The sequence below is a fragment of the Medicago sativa genome, chromosome 3, assembly GCF_051527215.1.
Source record: "Medicago sativa cultivar Bolivia chromosome 3, Bolivia_mono, whole genome shotgun sequence".
In the NCBI taxonomy this organism is placed as follows: Eukaryota; Viridiplantae; Streptophyta; class Magnoliopsida; order Fabales; family Fabaceae; genus Medicago; species Medicago sativa.
Window position 1 is genome coordinate 25,683,689 of NC_140751.1, and position 24,850 is coordinate 25,708,538.

The window sequence follows — 24,850 nt, forward strand, 5'->3', positions numbered from 1 at the left end:
TGAAATGATATTTGATGTTAAACTATCATTGATATCGCACTAATCCCTGTGGAGACGATACAAATACTTATCTTGTTTGATGCAAAAATACTTCATCAAAATGGCGCCGTTGCCGGGGATTGGTGTTTAGATATCATAGATAGAACGATTTATTTATCATTTTAAGTATTTGTACATATTCCGTAAATATTTTCTTTACTTGATAGTTGTTTGTACTAACCCCTCTTTGATAAACAAAGAAAAGTTTCTTGTTAGTTGTTTCCGTTTTAGGATCACCACCTAGCCATAATCATGGCTGATCATGGTTATAGCAACTTCTACACTCCATTCGAGTATGAATCATATCAACAGTATCAGCAACATGCTTATGAAGATGAAAGATATTCGGTGATAGAAAATACTTTGAATGTCTTCATGCAACAATCCATGATAAACATGCAAGATACCAACCAAAGATTGAAGAATTTATCACTTCAAATTGGGTTGCTTCAAGCACAAATCATGGATAACCAAGCCAACAATCAATCCACTCTTGGAGAACAAGAAAATAATCCAAATATGTTTGACAGAGTCGGAGAGATTGTTGAAGAAGTTGTTGTTCAAAATGAGGAAGTTACAACATTAGAATGTGGTGCATCACATGAAATAGAACTTCCTCAAGAAAGGTCACTTAGTGAAGATGCCAAAATTGTTGATATTAAAGAAGTAAAGGTGGTAGAGAAAAAGGAACGGTTACTATGCAAGGAAGACTTAATGGAAGCAAGGGGGAAGAAAGTGAACAAGGTAGAAATCGATCAGGTCATTGATGAAATTAGTGCCTTGTTCAATAAACCAATGTTAAGGAGGACATGGACTCCACATCAGCTGTACTTAAAGTTCATGGAATTCCTCCCAAAGCGTAGGGTTTCAAAAGATGATGTGTTGTTCGTCTCATTTTGGCCACCCTAATGAAAAAGACGTCGAGCTAACGACGTTAAACAAGCGCTTGTTGGGAGGCAACCCAATTTTGTAAGTTTATTTACTGTTTTTAATGCATAATAAGTTTAGAAGTCTTGTGCATGCATCAAAACATCCTATAGAAGAAACAAACAGAGAGCAGAATTCTGAACTGTCTCGACTCGCAATGGCGAGTAGAACAACTCGCAACTGCGAGCAAATTGGTCATTGACCATTTTGACTGCCTTTTAACTCGCAACTGCGAGTAAAGCTACTCGCAACTGCGAGTAGCTGCAGTTTGGGCAGTTTTAATCATTTTTGGATAATGGTGTGTGTTGACAATTGTTTTAATTAGTATTGTGATGTTAGTATTCATATTAGTATTGTATATAGTTGTATTTTGTTAGTTAAAATAATGTGTTAGCACTTTTGGTTAATTTAGTACTTCATTTTATTTGTGGAAGTTTCTTTTGTATCACTCTTGCTTAAATTTCAATTCTCAGATGATTGATAATGATTCATAGTTGTGATCAAAAGCGCAAAGCCAAGGTACAAGTTTCCAGTTTTTCTAGGTTTTTACTCGAATATGAAACGAGTACTTTGTGTAAATTTCATGTCATTTAGTTCTTCGCAATAATGTGTTTGTTTGTGAACCACTTAGTTCTAGCTAAAAGTGAGGAAACCTCAAGTGTTTGTACATATGCAAGGAGACCGGATTCATTATTTAACTCGGTTGTTTTATGTTAAATCCAATAACTATTTTAAATTGTGTGAAGGCATGGATATGATCAAGGCACATTTTTGTTAATGAGTGAAACATACTTGACCACAAATAGCCTACCTTGTGAGAAGAGCGAGTATTTGCTAACCCACTTGAGCCAAATGAATCGGAGTCCTCAATTATGAACTGTCAATTCATAAGCACAATGCTTGATGAATTTGCCTTTTAACTTTTCAATATCCAGTTCATTTTTGACGCACTTTGAGACTCTGATATGTTTTTAATTGTTGAACCCTAAATCTTCAATGTTTATTTGTCCCTTTTGCCTTAGAGTAAGGGAAAATTCAAATAGGGTGTATTTTGATTCAAGTTGGGGAGAGAAGGTAGATGTAAATCTTATGTCAAGTATAATGGTGTAATTTTATCTTTGATCAAGACAACATGGTGTTGTAAATACAAAAAGAAAAGAAAACAACGTGTACATGAAAAGAAAAAGAAAAAGAGAAAAAGAAAGAAAAATCCAAAAATAGAATAAGTTGTCAAGATCAAAGTGTTTATCATGTGAACCCCAAGGGTTTGTAATAATTGGTAGGGAAGGTTGTAAATTTTAATGGTTGATACAAGGAATGTTCCTCTTTGGTAGGATTTTTGATTTCAATTGCCCCACATATGACATTTCTTTTGTAGCCAAGCCAAGTTATAACCCTTAAAGACCTTTTGATCCATGTTTTTTATGCCTTTTGAAATGATATTTGGATGGACACATAACTTGATTGGAATGTTAACTTGATTGCCGGATGTGTGTTCATAACCCTCATTCATATGATTTCAATTGTTTATCTACTTTCAAAGAAGTGTGTTAGGTGTGGTTCGTAAATAAATGTATTATTATCTTGAAATATTTGACATGAACTTTGTACTTAGGACTCATCCCATGTTGGTAGTAGAATTTTAGATTAGTTGGAAACTTAGACTTGCCCGCGCATTCATTTTTGTATCATTCATCTGAAAAAGTTTTCAAAGCCTTTTGTACTTGTGTCTTGGCTTATTAACTTGTTTGATTTTCAATCTTTTGTTTGAGGACAAACAAAGAGTTAAGTTGGGGAGAGTTTGATAAGTGCTAAAAAGTGTTAATTTCATGTTATATTTTAAGCACTTTTTGTTACTTGTTTTGCAAGTTATTGAAGGAAAAGCCGAGAAATTAGCGTTAAATGCCTTATTATGCTTTATATATCTTACTCTATCCCTTTATGTAGGAATTTACCCCAAGACACTGAGCAAAGACCAAAAATCATGAAAAAGTGCAAATTAGCAAAAGCTGGTTTTGAAGACTTCGCTATTAGCGTGTTCCACGCTATTAGCGAAATTGGTCCAGAGAGGTACGCCATTAGCGTACCTGGAGCGAAGCAGAAGCTGGGTTTGAAGAAATACGCTATTAGCATAATATACGCTATTAGCGTAAAAGCTCCAGAAGACTACGCTATTAGCGTAGCCAGGGCGAAGAAAAATGGCAAGGACCAACGTGGCACAACCTCATTGGCCACAGCTTAAGCCGACTTGCTTCGCTAATAGCGCATATTTCGCTATTAGCGTAAGCTTACAAACTCAGCCCATTTAAATAGGATTTTTACCTCTCTTTAGAATTTATTATTCCATTAGATATTTTATAGATTCTAAGAGAGAAAATAGGGTAGATCATATAGAGTGAGAGTGATTTTGGAAGTTGGATGTTTATTCCTTTGTTGAGACATCACAAGGTGTAATGAATCCTTCCTTTTCAATCCATCCTTGCAAGGCTTCCATGATGATGTGTAGCTAAATATCCTTTGTTGGGATGAGAGGTACTTGATCCTTGCTAACATGTAATCTTTTGATCTTGCAATATATGGTTCTAGCAATTTATATTCAATATTGTTGTTATTCTTGTGTTAATGCTTTCAATGAGATTCAAGATGATTTGGACACGAACTCTTGAATCTAGAGCTAGAGTAGCAATATATCTTAGGTTAACTTACTTGACATCTTTGTTAATCTTTGATAATCACCATAATCAAGAGTTTAATGCTTTCGGACACTTAGTCAGGCTGGACACGGTCGATTAAGTGATCCGATCGTCTTTGTGATCGTTTAAGGGATTTGGACACGAATGTTTAAACGATACCTTAGAGTCAATTATATCGCTTTGGACACGAAGGATAGTCTAGAATTGATTGTGATAATATTGGTTATAAAGCTAGAATTCGTATGGATCATTAGGTTACGTGTGACGCTTGGTTAAGGAACGCTACTCCTAACAAGTTTCAATCCTTATTTATCTCAACTTTTTACTTTTTTGCAATTTAGTTTAGGTAGTTAGAATTCAAACAAACAATCACTCTTAATACTTGAAATGATATTTGATGTTAAACTATCATTGATATCGCACTAATCCCTGTGGAGACGATACAAATACTTATCTTGTTTGATGCAAAAATACTTCATCAGAGATACGACCATGATGTCAAGAATCTCTAAAGAAATACCGAGTTACCTTTCAATGCAAACTCAATACACCCTAACCTCTACCACCTCCCAAGGCTGATGAAAAAAACCACTGCTAATTCCAGGACAAGGAGAGACCACCTGAGCAAACAATACACACTAACTCCATGATGCTTGGACTACACAACAACCAGCCTGAATCAAACACAAAAAGCAAAATCAAGTTTATAAGATCAAGTACCATGAAAAAGGATAAAGCATCAGCCCTATGATAGCATGATTCCACATAGTTTTCTGACCGAGCCAAAACACAAAACCAATGAGAACAATCCATTAAGCCTAAAAACTTCAAAGTTGACGAGAAACAAGCACTAAACCACACCACCAAAGCATACCAGTGAACAATGTCATAATCTATGCTATTAGATTTGAATTTCAACTAGTACAATGACCACACTAAGCTGATCCTTGACCAATAACCCCTTTACTCACTAATTTATCTTTTGTAGCCACTTTATTCTGAAAAATTATCCACACTAAGCACAAGACTTTCGACGGAATTGATAAAAGTTGATGCTCCAGAAGATGCATCTAACTCTGAAGAACAGATGCAAGTTCAAGCAATGCAACACAACCTGAAAGAAATTTCAAGTATAAACCATCAGATCTAGAGGGTCTAATCCTTCGAAACAAGAACAATCATTTGAAGACAAAATAAGCTTTCAAAAAGGAACGCTCTATGGTGGGACTATTGTCAATGATTGAAGCTACAATCTGTTGATGAAGCTTTGAAAGATGATGGATAAATTATTGCACTGCAAGAAAAGCCGAAACTATTTTAGAGAAATGATGTATTTGATTTAATTGACCATTGACCATCTTAGAAGAACATCATTGGAGCCAAATGGGTTTTTAGAAACAAACTCAATGAGCAAGGTGAAGTGGTAAAAAACAAGGCTAGACTAGTATATAAATGCTATAGTCATCAAGAAGGTGTTGGTTTGACTGAAACTTTTGCTCCTGTAACTAGATTAGAAGCTATTAGATTATTGCTATCATATGTTGTACACCATGATATCTACTTATATTAAATGGATGTTAGAAGTTCATTCTTAAATGGTGTTATCTCTGAAGTAGTGTATGTTAAACAACCATCTGCGTTTGAAGATTTAAAACGTTGAAAGTTTGTGTACGAACCGAAAAATTCACTCTATGGTCTTAAACAAGCTCCCAAAGCTTGGTATGACATATTAAGTAGCTTTCTTTTAGAAAATGGTTTTAAACGTGAAGAAGTTGATACCACTTTCTTCTAAAAGGACATTAAAGAATGAAATTTTAATTGTCCAGATATATGTTGATGATATCGTCTTTGGTTCTACTAATGAAACTCTTTGCAAAGAATTTTCTAAGATGATGCAGATAGAGTTTGTAATGAGTATGATGGGAGAATTGAAATTAATCAATGCAAATATGGAGTCTACGCTCATCAATCCAAGTACACCAAGGAAATCTTGAAGTTCAACTTAGTGAATTGTAAACTGATGGCCACACCCACACATTCAACCTGCTATCTAAGCAAAGATGATCGATAAAAGCAGCAAGGTAGATAAAACGGTATACAAAGGTATGATAGGTTGTCTTCTCTACCTAACTGCATCTAGACTTGATGTTTTATTCAGTGTATGCTTGTATGCTAGATTCTAGATAAACACACTTAACTGCGGTTAAGAGAATCTTTAGATATCTGAAGGAAACTACTAATCTTGGTTTCCTTTATAAGAAATATCAATATTACAGGCTAGTTGGATTATGTTATTGAGATTGTATAATGGTTGTGTGTCTTACATGACCACACTGAATGTTTATTTATATTCATATGCTTGTGTATACAATTGGTAACGTATTAAATATGATTAATTACAATATTAAAAACTAATAAACACTAGTAAATACACAGTTGACTAATGTTGATTCTTAACACTCCCCCTCAAGCCGGATCATATATATCATATGAGCCGAGCTTGTTACAAATATAATCCACTCGTGAGCCCTTGAGAGACTTAGTAAACATATCAGCCAATTGGTCTTCAGACTTGACAAAATCTGTGGTGATTTCACCAGAAAGAACTGTCTCTTACATAGTGATAGTCTATCTCTATGTGCATGGTTCGTTCATGGAAAACCGGATTGGATGCAATATGGAGTGCAGCCTGATTGTCGCATATGAGTTTTGTGTTTTGGAGGTCTCCCAATCTAAGCTCTAAGAGTAGATTCTTAAGCCATGCAAGCTCCTTTGAGGCTGCTGCCATAGCACGATATTCAGCTTTTGCACTAGATAATGCAACTGTGTTATGTTTCTTGCTTCTCCATGAGATCATATTTCCTCCAATAAGAACACAATATCCAGAAGTGGATCTCCTATCTGATGGTGATCCGGCCCAGTCAGCATCTGAATAACAAGTGATTTTAGCATCGCCATTGTCTTCATATAATAGTCCTCTTCCTGGTGAATTCTTTATATATCTGAGAATGCGAATAACTGCGTCCCAATGACTATCACAAGGAGCGTTCAGAAATTGACTCGCAATGCTGACAGCAAAGGTAATATAAGGTCTAGTGACTGTAAGATAATTGAGTCTGCCTACAAGACGTCGATATCTTCCCGGGTCTTTCAATGGCTCCCCCTGACCCGGAAGAAGCTTGACGTTTGGATCCATAGGAGTATCAATAGGACGGCAATCAAGCATACCAGTTTCAGTCAAAATATCTAGAGCATATTTGCGTTGGTTAATTGCAATGCTTGATGAGGACTGTGCGACTTCAATGCCTAAGAAGTATCTGAGAGGACCTAAGTCTTTTGTCTGAAAGTTTTTGAAAAGATGGGCTTTGAGTTGCTAGATACCTTCTGAGTCATCTCCTGTAATGACAATGTCATCAACATAGACAACAAGAAATATGCACCGACCGGTGGAGGAATGAAGGAAGAAAACAGAGTGATCCGCTTCACATCTAGTCATACCAAACTGTATTAAGGCAGAGCTGAAGCGACCAAACCACACACGTGGGGACTGTTTCAGTCCATAAAGAGAACGGCGAAGCCGACATACGAGTTTAGAATTACCAGGAACAGTAAAACCTGGAGGCTGATCCATATAAACTTCCTCCTGCAATTCACCGTGTAAAAAGGCATTTTTAATGTCCAACTGATGAAGGGGCCAATGATGAATGGTAGCCATCGCAAGAAAGAGGCGAACATAACTGATTTTGGCCACTGGTGAAAATGTGTCACCATAATCGAGACCACTGTGGTTTTGTCTGGAGGCAATGGAACAATGTCCCAAGTATTATTTGAATGTAATGCAGCCATTTCTTCCACCATTGCTTGGCGCCAATTAGCATAACTCACAGCTTCTCCTGTAGACTTAGGAATAGACACAGAATCCAAAGCAGACACAAAAGAAACATAGGAAGTGGATAGACGATCATAGTTTAAAACACAAGCATATATAGGATTAGGATTACGGGACCGAGTACCTTTCCGTAATGCTATTGGAAGTTCATGTGCAAGTGACGTAACGAAAGGAGCAGTTGGAGTAGGAGATGATGCCGGAGGATCAATATCATCTCTGATTGTTGGTGGAGGAGGTTTTCGTCGCTGGTAGACACGCAAGGGAGGTGCGGTAGAGGCTACAATGGGTGCCGGGACAATAGAAGGGATATCTTGAACATCTGTAGTAAAGTTGTCATCAGGTGACACAGAAGCAGAGAAGAATGGACAAGTTTCAAAGAACGTGACATCAGCGGAAACAATGTATCGTTGAAGTTGAGGACAAAAACAACGATAACCTTTTTGTATACGTGAGTAGCCTAGAAAAATACATTTGAGAGATTTGGCTGAAAGTTTGTCTTTTCCTGGAGTGAGGTCATGAGCAAAGCATGTGCAACCAAAGACACGAAGAGGGATTGGGTAGAGTTCATGATGTGGGTTCAAGATAGAGTATGGAATCTGATCTTGAAGGACAGATGAGGGCATTCGGTTAATTAGGTGACAGGCTGTGAGAAGGGCATCACCCCAAAAACGGAAAGGAGCATTGTGGTGAAGTAAAAGGGTTCTTGCGGTTTCAACTAAATGACGATTTTTACGTTCAGCGACACCGTTTTGTTGCGGTGTGTGAGCACATGATGATTGATGAATAATCCCCTCTGAAGTTAAAAAGGTTTGAAATTGGGATGACAAATATTCACGAGCATTATCAGTGCGTAAAACTTTAATGGAAGTATCAAATTGATTTTTCACTTTTGCATAAAATTCTTTGAATATATGGAAAACTTCTGAACGATTTTTCATTAAAAATAACCAAGTACATCGTGAAAAATCATCAATAAAAGTTACAAAGTAAGAGTAACCTAAAGTTGACTTGACACGACTAGGACCCCAAACATCGGAATGAACTAAAGCAAAAGGTGACGCAGCACTTTTATTTACTCGTTGACTGTAGGTGTGACGAGTATGTTTACCTAACTGACATGATTGACACTCAAATGACGAAAGCTTGGAAAAACTAGGAACTAAAAGACGCATTTTATTAAGGCTAGGATGACCCAAAAGCTGATGTGTAAGGCTTTGAGAGGCAACAGAAGCACATGCCACCGACGGTGAGAGATAATATAATCCTCCAGATTCATGCCCTGCTCCAATCGTCCGTCCTATACGTCGATCCTGGACATAAACAGAATTATCAACAAAATGAAACGAATAATTACGAGTACGAGTGAGTTTGTTAACAGATATTAAGTTGAAAGGACAACCAGGAGCATAGAGAACAGAATCTAAGGACAAGTTTGGAAGTGGGTGAGCCTGACCAAGACCTTGAACTTTGACTTTGGAACCATTCGCCACAGTGACAGGAGGCAAAGAATCAAAGTAAGACAAATGAGATAAAAGAGATTTATTACCGGTCATATGATTAGAGGCAGCAGAGTCAAGTACCCAAGGACCAAGGGAGGACGATGTGGAGATAAAGGCTGCAGGATTACTAGACCGTGCAACAACGGTAGAAGATGATGGCTGATGGGCTGCTTTGAACTGAAGGAACTCATTGTAATCAGCGGCCGGAATAGTAACATCTCCGACGGTAGTAGGTTGAGCAACGGCAGCAACTGTAGGCTGTTGTTGTTGTTCTCTTACTTTTGTACGACAATCAGCTTCAATATGGCCGTAGCGGTTGCAATAGTTGCAACGAACACTATTACGACTACCGCGTCCACTGCGTCCTCCATTCTGTACACCACGGCCATTGTAGTGCGAGGCAAGAGCAGATGAATCATTAGGAGATGGAGTGGAGACATGACCAAAAGCATGAGGTGTGGCCAATCGCAGCAATTGTTCACTAACTGTCTCATAATCGGGAACAGTAGATCCGGATAAAATTTGGTTGCGCACAGAATCAAGTTCTGGTGGCAGTCCAACAAGAGCCATGACCATGAAAAACTTACTGCGTTGTTCAGCATGAGTTGTTGCATCACTAGTGAAAGGCATTAAAGTTTGAAAATTAGCCTTTAAAGAATCAAGCTTACTAAGATAAGCTTGAACATCCATATTCTCCAATTTCAAAGAATTGAGGTTGTGAACAACGCTGTAGAGACGGTGAACATCATTGGAGAAGACTTTCTTAGCCTTTTCCCACACTTCATAGCAAGTAGTGAAAGCTTGGTACTGTGCTTGGAGATGGGGTGCTATTGAAAACCATAGAACGATGCATAGGGATGCATCGACTTGCTTCCATTTTGCGCGATGAACAGGGGCAATATCTTTGCCTTGTTTGGTCAAGTGATCTTCAAGACCTTGACCGTGAAACCAGAGTCTGACGGCACCAGCCCATATGTTGTAGTTGGCTGTTCCAGTTAGCTTCTCACATGGAATGAGCGGAACTTTGGTGAAAGTAAAAGAATCGGCACCTCCGGTATCACCCATGAGTGTTGGCTGGGCTGTAGAGGTCGTCGGAGTGAGACAAACCTATTGGTAGTGGCACACCGGAGGGAAGATGCGCGGTGGCAGAGATGAGGATTGCTCAGTAGCCGTTTGTAATGGTAGGGTTACTGAGGCATATAAGAACAGATCGTGAAACCTAAAACTACTGATACCATATTGAGATTGTATAATGGTTGTGTGTCTTACATGACCACACTGAATGTTTATTTATATTCATATGCTTGTGTATACAATTGGTAACGTATTAAATATGATTAATTACAATATTAAAAACTAATAAACACTAGTAAATACACAGTTGACTAATGTTGATTCTTAACATATGTTATGATGACTATGCTACAGACAAAATTGAAAGAAAAAGCACCTGTGGAAATTATCAATTTATTAGTGAAAATCTGATCTCCTAGGCTAGCAAAAGACAACTAGTTATTGCAATGTCTACAACAGAAGCAAAATACTTCTCATTTGCTAGTTGTTGCACACAACTGCTATGAATGAAACATCAGTTAAAAGACTATCAAATAAGTGAAAATAGTATTCCTATTTTCTATGACATTATTGCTGCTATTTGTTTGTCTAAAAATCATATTCTGCACTCAAAGCAAAAAACACATCAAAATTAAGCAACCATTTACAAGCGATTATGTTCAGAAAGGAGTTTCTAATATTAAGTTCATTGATACTGATAATCAATGGGCTGATATATTTACAAAACCTTAAATAAAAGAAAGATTTAACTTTATTAAGAAAAATCTGAACAAGCATTTTATTTAAGAATAATGCTTGCCTTTAAGTAGTGCTTCAGAATCAGAAATCTAGTCAGAAGGAACAATAATCAGAATTTCTGATGAGAACCATCCTCTGATAGAGATGATCCTTTGATAAGGTGATCCTCTGATGAGTTTGTTCTTCTGATCCAAGAACTTTTGATTATGACAGAATATGATTTTTATTGACTGTGATGAAAGATAAGTGGAAAGGTTAAAATTTGCTTTATTGATATTTGTCCCTCTTATCTATCACGATTCTGAAAAGTTTTCTAATGTGTGTATTAACTATTAACTGATGGGTAACAATTGTTTAGACAAAGTTAGTGGGTTTTAAATGTTTATTTCTCGCGCCCCCTAACATCATTACTGTGAAGCGTTTCAACATTGTCCAATAGACAGTACTGAATCTTAAAGGTTTAAAAATCACTTGTCACTCCAGAAATGGCATCTTCTTCATCTTCTGAAATCAACAAGGCTGCTACAAGTGAAACAATATATTTTACTTTTCAAAAGACTATTCAAGTGGTTCCCAAAATCTACAAGGCTAATGAGACTGAGTTGAAGGTTTTGAGTGAAATGATTATGGACTTCAACAATCTGTTTTTTAATGGATTCAACTTAAATCCATTGATGGAGCTTTAGGAATGGAGTCTTTACTTTGATATTTTAAATGGTCTACTCTACACAAACTTGGTTACGAAATTCAGGACAAGAGCTTCCATTCATGGGGAAAAAGAAAATAAACAGAGATTCAATCTGTTGTGTCAGGTTTGAAGGTTAAAATCTCTCAATCAAATATAGTCGAAGTGATTAAGTTTCCGAACCTAGGAATCGAAGTCTTCAAGATGACTAAGGATAGTGACTACACTCAGAACATCAAAACTATGTTGTTCAACAAGGAAGAAAACACAAGAAAAATGACCAATCTTCTGCCTATCTAAATGTTTAGTTTAGAGTGTGCTTGATTGTCCGATGCCCATAGATTCAAGTCTTGACAACATCAATTGAGATCGCAAGTACATCATTTACTACATGACAAGAAAATGAACGATCAACCTTCCCCAACTGATATTTCATTATCGGCTTTTATATGTGTTTAGTCCCTGCAAATAGGGGTCATTTAAAATTTGGTCCCTGAATTTACTAATCCTGGCATTTTGACCCTGCAAAATTTAATCATTTAAAATTTTGTCCCTCTTCCCACTTAATCGCTGCCACGTCAGTTATTTGATGATGTGGCAAATTGACTCCACAAATCATGACTTGAAGTAACAAAAATGGCCTTCCTTCTATCAAAGTGCAGCAAAATGACAAAAATGCCCTTTCTTCTTTTACTTCCTCTTTGCTCCAGCTGCAATTTTTCTTTCTCGATCCCTTGAATCACAATCTCACATCCGTGACAAATCTCAAAGAAATTGAACAAGATTCAACAAATAACTCATGTGGTTGGATGAAGATTCAGTAGGAAAGAAAGTTTCAATCTTCACTGTTCATCGTCATGAAAATTCCTCATTAATGAAGAAAACAGTTACGTTCCAAAAAAATAGGGAAATCGTATTTCAAAATAAAAAAAATAGGGAAATCGCTACATTATGAGTTTGATTCGGAAAGAATTCTCATAAGTTTCTTGAGTCCTCCAATCATGGATTCAACATCGATTCGAAGAGTCGAAATTCGTGACGATATAGCAGAAGTGATGGTGAATCTCGTTCATCTCAAAAGCAAAATCTGAAACGGTTACGACCGAACTGAAACAGTTACGATTTGAATTTTGTTCTTGGAGTCATTTCAAAAAACTCTCTAATTCTGTTCATAGATATCGGATACTGACGGGTAAGGTTTTGATGACGTACCGAACAGCGTGGTCCACCAGTTGGTTGAGGAGGAATATCTCCAGCGATCGAGATCTGGGAGGAAGAAGAAATGGGTAACAGATGAGAAGAGAAGGGAAATGGATGAATAAATGGTCTTAGGGGTATTTTCATCATTATCATGCTTTTGATAGAAGGAAGGGCATTTTCATCACTTCAAGTCATAATTTGCCTAGTCAATGAGCCACGTCATCAAATTACTGACGTGTTAGTGATTAAGTTGGGAGAGGGACGACATTTTAAATGATTAAATTTTGCAGGGACAAAGTGCCAGGATTAGCAAATTCAGGGACTAAATTTTAAATGACCCCTATTTACAGGGACTAAACACATATAAAAGCCTTCATTATCTGAAGGATTGCAATGAGGAATCCAAGCTTGGAAAGAAGAAATACATACCATATGGGAGAATTCTGTTAGAAATCTTTATCAAGGAAGGGTGATACATAAGCTCAATGAGTACAATGTTGTTGATGAATTGAGATTTCTCATGCCTAAACTCTAACAAGGTACGATGTATTTATGACGAAGTTGATCACCTAAGAGTCTCCAAAGGCTAATGCACCCTTTGAACCAATAACAAGTGCATGGACTCTGATGACCGACTATCCTGTCATTACTATGGAGGATAACAAAGAGGTAATCAAAGAATGGTTTAAGCTGCATATGATGGAAGGTAAAGCAATATCCATACAAGAGATCCTTCAAAAGACCCCACAAGCATATGGATCAAGGAAGAGAGGTACTTCTTCCGTGTCTGCAAAAGTTACATTAGCCAGAAAAGCTTCTAAGGTTAGGAGTACTTCTTCTAAGTCGACACCTGCTATTGATTTAACTCCTCCACTTGTCAAGAAAAGGAAAATCAGAATGTCGGTGATTCCAACAAAAGAAGAAGAAGAAATTGAGCCAGTTCAACCTGTGCTTGGTACTATTATGGAAGAGGCTATTGTAGAGGATGAGGTTCCTCTTATCAGAAGAGCTAGGAGAGAACCATAAGAGACTTCTTCAAAAGCTGATATTGTAGCTTCTAAAACTACTAATCATATCAATACTGCTGAAGCTACTTCTAAAATTGTTGATACTGCTTTAGAGAATGATCCCGTTGCCTCATAAAATATTACTGGTATGGAGGCTTCTAAGGTTAGATTTGCTGAAAAAAGGCTATTGTTGCAACTTCAGTGGCTACTGATAACGGTACTATTACTGAACTCATAGCTAATATGAATGTACACTCCTCATCACCCACATCTTCTCACCAAACTCCCATAGTATCTTTTGACCCTCAACCAACACTCTCTGACTCCTAACACTATAATATTCTCGAACCTTCACCATTTCATAAAGAACCCACCCCACCTAAATCACCACCTCACAAAGAGCCTACAACACCAATGTCGGATTCTACTTCTCCTACATGTGCTGAACCCTTTAAAGATGTTGGATCTAAGGGCAATAAATATATTAATCTCTCTAATCTAAGTACAGGTTATGACTCATAATCTGAGACTGAATCTGACTCACCGATATTGGCAATGTTGCAGTCTAAATGTATCGGTCGTATACATATACGTGTAGTACTAAAGACAATTCTTACAAATCTGTAACTTTAGAGTGAAATGTTTTGTCTATTCTTTCTAGCAACAATCAAAATTTATTGTCTATATAAAAAATAAAAATAAAATAAACTATGGCCTAACGTTCATGCAACCGTTTCAAATCAATAGCCTATACAAAATACAAAAAGTTGTGCCATAAATTAATAAAAGAAAGTGTGGTTTAATGTTTAGGTCACAATAGTTAAACCACAACCTAATCCAATCCGAAAAACCGTGGTTTTCTGTAACTCAAAAAATCTTCCCTATTGTTGTCGTATCTTAAGCTACAAATTTTCTAATTTTGTGGGCTAAGATAAAAACCGTGGCCACAAAGAATAATCCACGACCACGTATACCATAATTAATAAAATGTGGCCAAACCGTGGCCTAAGCTTTCAGCCACATATTTATTGGTTCTAGCTACAATTTTCAAAGTGTGGCCTAAATTCAAAAATGTTGTAGTGAATAGATCTTGTAGGTCTTGCTCAAGCCTACTTTCGAACAAAATTCATTTATGAATACAAAAAAGAAAAAAGAAAAAAACTTCTTCTGTCATCATACTGAACTACAAGATGACTACTCCTCACCAGAACATGAAACCAACCCCCTTGTCATTATTCCTGTTGGTCAAGTATATGACATTCCCTACCCTAACAAATCTCAGCCGAAGTTGATGTTATTGGCATTGAGTCATCATACATATGGAAATTGATTCTTAACAAACATCAGTTGTGAACCCTTCTGAAACTTTATCTGATAAACTAAAACCTTAACTTGAAACTTTTGAAACGTAAGAGACCAACTTAAAACTTTTAAAACATGAGGGACCAACTTGAAATGTGATATAAACATAAGGGATCAAACATACAATTAAGACTTTCTAATACTGTTTTACATACTGTCTCAGGTCGGTCTCTCACACACGACTGTTTCACTTCCATACTCACTTTCTATTTCGAACCTCAACCCAAGGTTCACTTCACATGCCACCACTTCTTGCTTCCTTTGACTCAATTTCATGTCATTACTTCTCCAACTTAGTCTCACACCCTTGCAATAATTTTTGAATTACAATTGTACTCTCCAATGTTGCTACTAATTTTAATTATGTTGTTGTTTCCTATAATTCAAAAACACTTGTTGATTAATTCTTTTTCTTTTAAATGTATGTATTGATGACTTGTCTTTGCATAAATCCGCTCTTGTCTTCGTATTTTTCTGCTCTTGTTGAACCTGAACCCCATCGGGTTTGATCGGGTTCATGGGCGAGTTTAAATGCCTTCGAAAGAAAATTAATAAATTTTAATGCATAAAAATAAAATAAACATTGCATTATATATATAGAGGCTGAAGTTTGAACCCCCTAACACCCACTTATCCCCATTAAAAAGGTAAATTTGAATTTCTAGTCTTGACCAAAAATAAAAAGTAATAATACTGCTATAGGCAAAATTATAGTTTTAGTCCCTTAACTTAGTTTTAGTTAACAATTTGGTCTTTTATCTTTTTTTCCTTTCATTTTTGCCCTTTTAGTCCATTTGCATATGAATTTTCAAGCATCAAATTCATGGTTTTATTTTCTTATGGCATTTCAATCTTCAAATTTATGGTCTTCATCTATGTTTACATAAGAATAGTATATTTGAAGGTTGAAAGTTCATATGAAAATGGATCAAAAGGAAAAAATTGAAATTAAAAAAAAAAGATAAATGACCAAACTGCTATCCGAATTAAGTCAAGAATTTTTTTTTTTAAGGGAAGGAACTTAAAAGTGTAATTTTGCCATTTTTTTTTGACAAATTACAATTACATCTTTTTTTTTTGAAGGAAAAGTACTATTACATATTTTTTTTTTGAAGGAATTGTTGTTTATAAAAAAAGAATGAATAAAAACCCTTGATATTTTTGCACCAAAAAAATAAACCTAGATATTTCTTTTTATATCACTTTGCGAGTACCACAAACCATACCATTACGACTCCTTACGAGAGAACGGCGAACTTGCTAACCGCCCAGCCCTAACAACATCTTTACCGTATAGAAGCATCCATGGCAGCAGATTGGTCTGAGCTTCCACGCGAGCTTCTGCAATTAATATCACGAAAACTCAACAGTGAACTTTACCTCATTCGCTCTCGTTCCGTCTGTTCTTGGTGGCGATCTTCTATCCCAAACTACTATCAAAAACACTATTTACCCGTAAAGTTTGGACAACTCTCCTGCCAACTATTCGGTTCCCACACCAACGTTGATTCTGTTAGCTACCTCATCAACAACGACATTTTTCTCATCAAACCACCAAAACACCAACAAACTCTCCACCGCCGTCCCTGGATAATCAGAATTGGACCATATTTTGATGGGAAAACCAAACTTTTGCATCCTCTCTTATTTAACGAACCTTTACCATCACGTTTCAATAATGTTCTCGACTTCAACAAACTCTCTGTCAACCATCTTCAACAGATGTCCTTCATCTACCACTTCAACTTGCTCAGTCAAATTGTTTTAAAGTTATGTGTTACCACGTGTCGGGGGGAACAACCTCTCGAATTCCTCACAACTGATTTATATGGGAATCCTATTATGTTGCGTTGCGTGGACAACCGTTCAAAGACGATCCCCAACATGTTAAATTCCTTTCATGGAGGAAATGTTTGTGTTTTTAAAGGGTTGCCTTGTGTAGTAGACAAAACCGGTCGAACTTTTGTGATTGGATCGGACTTGAGCTATCATCTATTAGCTGAGCCTGTGTTTGGGGGTGAAAGTAAATTCTTGATCGAGAGTAGTGAGTTTGAGTTGTTGCTAGTGGATTGCTATAAAAATGGTGAAGTTATTGTATGGATTGATGTGTTTAGGCTTGATGAGAAGGAGAAAAAGTGGGTCAAGTTGACCAATTTAGAAGATAGGGTTTTGTTCTTGGGGAGGAAAGGATGTTCATTTTCTGTCTCTGCTTTCGATTTGGGTTTTGCCAATGGGAATTGTGTGATCTATAATCAGAAGTACTTGAATTTGTCCATTGGTGTTTTTGATTTGGATCAAGGTCGGGTTTTGCCTTTGTCTGATTATCCTGATTATGACAAGTTGTTCTGGCCACCTCCAGAGTGGATCGCCGAGTTGCATTTGTAACAAGGTATGTTATCTTACATTTAAAAGTTTTTAATGTGATTGTGATTGATATATAGTGCATTATTCTGTTCTGAGATTGGATAAACTTTGAACCTAGTACTTATAAAAATAGAAATATTGACATGTTCTTATATTTTGAAATTGGTATCTAGACTTCAAAATTTTCATAAGCTCCTTTGTTTATCTCTTTCATATACAACTAGCTTTTTCCTTCTTTCTATCTTTGGACCTAAGCACATGACTCTTTCTAAAAGTTAAACTCATACTAGGACAAACTACTTATAAGTAAGGGTTTGACAAGTGCAACATGACATTTTATGCAAAGACTATATGTATTTGCCATAGTTCATTCATTAGAATTTAGAAGCGTTTTACAAGGAAATAGGTTTTTTTTTATTAGAAGCTCTGTTTTTGAGGGAAGAGTAGAGTTGTAGAGGAAGTTGCTCCAAAGGTATTAAGAGAAGGTAGAGGTATTTGTTGCTTAATATAGGCCAAAAGGGAAAATCATTACACTGTATATTATATGCTTTTGTAATAGAAAATGTATACTCTCATTTGCTTACTCTTGGTTGTAGTTTCCTTCTTGTTGTGTGCTTAAATTTCCTTATGGTTGTTTACCTAAAACAGTTTCCTAGAAATGAATGAATGCTCTTACAATTGAACGTGTTTGTGATATTTCTCTACAATGGTCTTATACTAATAGTGGTGGATTGAAAATAGAGCTTACCTAAGAGAATGTAGAGTGCTTCAATTTATGCAGTTAGATGAACTCTTTTTAAAACATTTGTTTCCTGGCATAGACTAAGTGATGCAGTTAGATGAACTGAACCAAAAGTTGGTGTTTTGTACTCTCCGTGTTGTAGTCCATGAATCTAGCAAACCTTTTTATTAAATATTCAGTTAATAGTTTTATTTTACTTCTATAGAAATATAATCAAAATAGGCATAAGGATTAAGGAGGTCCGTGTAGTTGCACTTTGAGTTGTGGGAGAGACCAATTCAAACTATATGTTGGTGAATCCTGTGGAAGCTTAAATTTATTTGAACTTGCACTGTGTTTTGCAGTGTGTCTGGCACTTGCAATGCGTGTGCTCGATTTTTTAAACTTGTTACAGATCTTTTGAATTTATTTATAAAGACTTCTTCTTGCTTTTATCTATGCCATCAGACTTCTTCTTTCTATCCGATATTTAACCATCGTACCCCTCAGTTGTCCATTTATAAAGATGTATACAAGAAAAATGGATGATGGACTATTGGATGGTTTAGTATAAAAAATCAGTCATCTATTTAGTTCAATATTTCTCATCTTTTGAGGTTTGTTGCAGTTTCAAGTGCACAGAAAATAGAAAATCATTTGTGGGATCAGGTAAGTTGTATGGAGAGGTGACGGTGTTTCATTGTCGTTTGGGTGAGATGGGGGGTTTCTGGATCTGAGTCTATGTGTAGTGTTTTATTTTTGACTGGTTCCTTGTGCCCAGTTTTCTGCTACCTTATTTCTGATGTAATGAGCACGTTTTGTCACACTTTTTTCGACCTTCTGGTTTTATATGCACTGCTGTGGATCTTTCTATGTTTTTGGCCTCTCGGTCTCGTTCTTGACTTGTTTTCAGTCGCCGGATTGTTGTCATTCGGAAGGGCTGCTTGTGTATCTTTGTGGCTCCCATGTTGTAGCAGGGAAGTGTATAACTAGGGGCTGGGCTGCATTGTGTTTCTTCTACTCATGACTTATAACTGAGCTGCTGTTTTGTCTGTGGATGGTGTTGGTGCTTTGGTTTTAGCTAGAAGGGTTTCTTGAGGTGGTTGGTTTCCGCCTGCAGTCGTGCAAAGGTGCTTTGCAGCCGAGGATTGCGGAAACCAGTTTAATTGCAGGAACTTACTTTTTTTTTTTTATTTTTTTTATTTTCTAGTATTGAGGTTTTGGTGTACCTCTTTTGGTTCTTGTCGGCATCTTTTGTAAATCTTTTGACCTGCTACAGCAGGATATTGAATCCCTTTTTTGACACTTTCGGGTACATCTTGTGCTTCGGAGTGTGAGGTTTTAATGATATTTTCGCTAATTCAACAAAAAAAAGAGATAGAAAATCATTTTAATTTTATAAATTATCCTTGATATGATTTATTAGGATTTGAAGCATATTTGTCATATAATTTTTAACAGTAACTTTTGTGACTTTATACAGGGCTACGAAAAGAAAGGACGTGAGACACAACATTGGGTTCATTTCAAAACTTGGCAACATGCAACGCTGATCTTTTATTATTATTATTATTATTATTATTATTATTATTATTATTATTATTATTATTATTATTATTATTATTATTATTTTGTTTCAATTCACAGTACTTCTCATGTTTTAAATCTTGAAAAGAGTTCAAATTTTGAATTGGTTATTGATTCTCCCTCTTTATTTCTTTGATTTTTCTCAATGATTCAATCTATTATATTGAAAAGTTTTGTGCTTGTATTGCTGTTGTTGTTCTTATTTTAGTTACAAGATACTTAAAAAATATTCATAGTCATGACAAAAATTTACTGAAAGAAATGAGATATATGCTGAGCCTGAGGCAATTATTAAGATCTAAATAAGAATGTTATTCCTTGCACTCGTTCCTTATGAAGTTAAAGAAATATTTAAGGATGTTTTATGTTATTTATTTTTGTTTTATGATTTGAGTTTGAAGTATCTTGAAGTTCATATATGAAATTTAAAGTAATTTGGCGTTTATATATGTGTTATTTTAATTCATATTTTTTTGTTAATGTATCTTATAATACACGATACAATGCACGATTTAAAACAACGGTCGAACGATATACGATACATATCCCGATTTGACTATCATACTTCAATCCATATGACACATATCATTAGGCATTGATGGTTCAGTTAGATTACTTGGTCTTTATGTTGAAGTTATAGTAAATCCAATGTTAATATCTTACATTTTTTTTTTAACAATCAGAGTCATATACACCCTCCGTCCCAATATAATTGACCTACTTGATTATTTGACACATATTAAGAAAATTGTATAATAAACGAGAGAGAATGTAATTCTTATAAAGTACCCTTATTCCTGTAAAAAAATTAAAAGCATTCTTATCATGTTTTTTTTCTATTTATCATTACCATAAATGTAAATTAGAAGATACCCATAATTTAATTGTGTTCAATACAATATGATATTTCAACGAAACTAGTTGAGGATATGGTCGCCTTGTCTAATCTATGGGTTGCCTCATTTGCTTGTCTCCTCACAAACTCAACACTAGAATTGACATAATATTGTTCAAAGATAGTTTTATAATTATGAATAATCATCCAAAACTATGTAATGTCCTAATGTGTAGATGAAAAATTATCCACCACTTTTTTGCCATCTAGCTCAAAATCGATAGGTCCCAAATGCAATTGATGAACCCAATCTAAAGCTGATAACAATCCAAGAGCTTCGCCAACATGTATCTCACAGACTGGAGTAAACTATATTCATGTTTTTTCAAAACAAAAGTGCATGTATCATCCTTTATAGAAACTCCTATTCCCACTCTATTAGAAAGCTGGGAGAAAGAAGCATCAATATTGTGTAAATAGGTCAATAACAGGGGAGTAATTTTCTTACATGCAAGAGTCGTGTGAGTTACTCATATACATGCCAGGGTCGTGTGAGTTACTATCGAATAACCATTAAGAGAAACTATATTGACAACACTTTCTCCGGCCTATATGAATCACACTACCACTAAAATTAAGGGTGTTTGCGGTGCAATTGAATCGTTTTTGAGACAAAAATTTATTTGATAAAAAAATAAAATCATGTGCAATTCGGTTCGATTTTGGATGGCTAATTTAAAACATCATATTGTATCCTGTCAATTTAATAAAATTTAATTTTAGATCGGTTTGTGAATATCCAAATTATAAAATAGTAATTTTTTTTTACTAATATCTACTATAATCAGTTATAAAGCTAACAAAATATTTGTTACCTCCAATAGAATGAACTTGCATAGGTCCACACACATCAAAATACATAACTTTTAATATGCATCTTGTCTTTCTTATAGCATCTTTGTTGAATTTTCCTCTGTGTTGTTTTAATTTTACACAATCTTCACAATCTCATCAAGTATTTGAATTTCTAGCAAACTAGTCACAAGCTTCTATCTTTGCATATGATTCAGGTCCTTGAAATTCAAATGACAAAGCCTATAGTGCCATAACCATTCTCTGCTTGTTGGAGTTAATAGGCATTTGTGCTCCATAACATCAGGCTTTATCTTGGATGTTATTGTTCTACATCTATTTTTTTTTTTTTTTTTATTTTAAACTCGGTATCCAATCTTAGGACCGATTAATCCGAGGGGACCAATCGCACCGCCCACTTGCGGGGGCCCTGTTCTAAGCCAGGGCTTTGCTCTGTATGGACTTGCCCGCCGAAATTGGCACCAGAGGGAATCGAACCTGAGACCTTGAGAGGAGCATACTTTTTGACAATTGTAGCACTGAACATTATTTTTGTCAAATATTTTCTTGCCACCTCTTCCTCTATTATTCTTTCCACCTCTAATATTTCCATTGAAACCACCTAGATTTCTATTATTGTTCTTATTTGAAAACCGGCTTTCTTCTTGTGAATATCTTCAATTTGAATTATGATGGTTTCTTCTTCCTTTGTTGCCTGCCCACTTTCCCTTTCCTTTTTTTTTATTTTTTTTATTTTTATATCTTTATTGTTGAACTGTGCTTGTAAAGCAACTTCACTCTTCGATTTTTCAGAAACTATTTCATTCATGTGTTGTTCATGATCTTCTAAAGAACCCTACAATTATTCCTTTGTGATTGTAGCAAGATCCTTTGACTCCATAATTGCAATCACCACATTATCACGTTTGGTGATAAGATCTCAGAAACTTTTCAACCAGCGATTTTTCTTACATTGTTTTCCCATAAGCTTTCAAGTGATTCACTAATTTTCCAGTTCTTGAAAGAAACCGTTGATGATATTTTCCCATAAGTATGTTTGTTTATGTCGCAAGAAAAGCTTAGTTAAATTTTTGAACCATGTTGCTTTCAGCATCATTTCATCTAGTTCAAACAAAGTTGGGGATTGATCAAGTCAAGTGATTTATAGCATAATAAATTGTTACTCAAACAGATTATGCTAAAAATATCTGTATGTTTCCATCTTCGGATGCATCTGCTTTACGTACCATCTTCTATGCTCTAGACATCCACATTCACTTGCTGCTGATTTTGGAAAATAAGGTTTTTATTTTGTTAAGGCAGATGGTTGCAAACTAACAAACACCAAATGGAACAAATGAAACGAGGAGGCGGGGAAGCTCCGATTAAGCAAACTCAGTTTTGAACTAAATTTTCAAAACCAGCTTCATAAACTGCTATTTTCGTTAACAGATTAAAAATAAAAATATAAGTTCAAGATGGACCTACACTACAAAAACTAATTTAAAGCTTAAAAAACCTGTTTTACTAACTGCCAATTTATAAAACCAGTTTATAAACTCCAATCTTGAAAACTTAAAATGTTATGTTTGGACATAAGAGAAAAGTTGGAACTTTACAACTACTTTAAGTAATCAATAAGTGCAAGACAACATCCTTTGTAGGAATTAAGTTACAGTGATGAAACCAGATATACATCAAAACCATACAAGAAAACGAAAACAGAAGCATTCCCCCAATGTCTATGAGCATAAAAATCTGCAATATTGCCAAAAGCTGCACCAATCACAATCTACAAACAAAATAAATTCAAATTCAATATTAAGAGATTAAGAAATAATGAAGAGAGATTCTTCTTCATACTACTATCTTGTGATAACCATAAAAGTTTAACCCGATTACCCAAATAGCATATCTTTTATGAAGTATAAGAAATTATCAGTATTGTAATAATGAATGTTTAACCCGATTAAACAAATAGTATATCTTTTATGAAGTAGAAGAAATTATCAATATTGTAATTAAAGTTTAACACGATTACCCAAAAAGCATATCTTTTATGAACTGGAAGATATCATCAATATTGTAAAACAAGTAATGCAAAAACAGGTATAAGGTTTAAATATCAAAGAGCAGAAGATGCCTAGTGGCATAGACATGTGAGATCGATTAATGTGGGATTGCAAATAGAGTGATAACAGTTGCACTAGATCACCTTAGAAACAATATTCACCTAGTAATCAAATAATACATTTTTCTTACCATAACGTTTTATTAATAATTCAAATTATACTCAGTGCAAGTGCATAGATCTCCCCATAAATTTAAGTCTCCATCAAGTCACCAACATATAATTTGAATCGATCTCGCTCCCACAGTGCAACTACATGGTGCTTTTATATTTTTGTTGTTTACATAGAAATGAAATCAAACTATTAACTGAAAACAAATATATGTTTAATTGATTAAAATGCTAACCATATGGAGTCTGAACTACAACATAAACTTCATCTTTAGATAGCAGAATCTTCCAAACTTTATGGGTATAATAAATTCTAATGAATGAACTATGTCCAAAAACCTATGTTACTTTCATTAAAGCTTATGCTGCACCTGTCAATCCCATACTTATATGAAAAAGTTAAATGAAGGAGATTCTCAACAATTTTGAAGTGCAGATACCTAATATTTCAATTTAATCTGTCAATGTAAGAACATTTCAATTTCTATTTTTCTATATAAGTAATATTTGCAAAGTTTACCTAATCTAACAACACAAACTAAGCATAATAGTGCACTATCACTATCACAATCACATTAGCAGAACTTTTACATGCCATGTTAAAAATCATACTATCTTGTGATAAGTATACAAATTAAACCCCAATATTCCATCAACATAACTTGTAGGAGCTCTAGAAATTATCAATATTGAACTATAAGAAAGGTAGAAAAATGATAGTGCACTATTATGTCTCTTAAACAATTCAGATTCAAGTGCATCAACCCTCAAACACATCCTATACACATCATTATGTTACCATTTTATATTTAACTTGAATGTTATCATATTATTATCTACACAGTCATAGAAAAATGTGGCATTAAGAGGAATGGAAAGTGGTCTACTGCTTAATTAGGACTAAAAACGCGTCAGAAGGATGTTCTTTACAGTAACTAAATTAGGATTAAAACACAATTTTCCCAACTATTGATATGAAGGGCAAAACTTCCCTTATCATGAGCTTTAAACTTGTAAATAAACATGCAGTAGCAGCGTGATAAATCTCAAGAGAATGTATTTAGCTATGCAACTGAGGCAAATAGCCCATTGTCTTTTGACCACTACAAAGCATCTTGACCTTTACTTGCCTTACC

At 35.3% G+C, this 24,850-nt stretch overlaps 2 protein-coding genes across 2 annotated transcripts in view; both read left to right on the forward strand.

Moving 5' to 3' along the window:
* The window catches only part of LOC146936677 (F-box protein SKIP23-like), a 60,529-nt gene that overhangs the window by 11,340 nt on the left and 24,339 nt on the right, over positions 1 to 24,850 (forward strand). The window lies entirely within an intron of this gene.
* Positions 16,419 to 17,498, forward strand: LOC146936680 (F-box protein SKIP23-like). Its single transcript, XM_085751368.1, has one exon. It carries the CDS (start codon positions 16,419 to 16,421, stop codon positions 17,496 to 17,498), a length of 1,080 nt encoding a protein of 359 aa, XP_085607494.1.

Bases quoted from the DNA above. Each gene is read 5' to 3' on its own strand.
- LOC146936680 (XM_085751368.1), top strand. From the start codon at position 16,419: ATGGCAGCAGATTGGTCTGAGCTTCCACGCGAGCTTCTGCAATTAATA.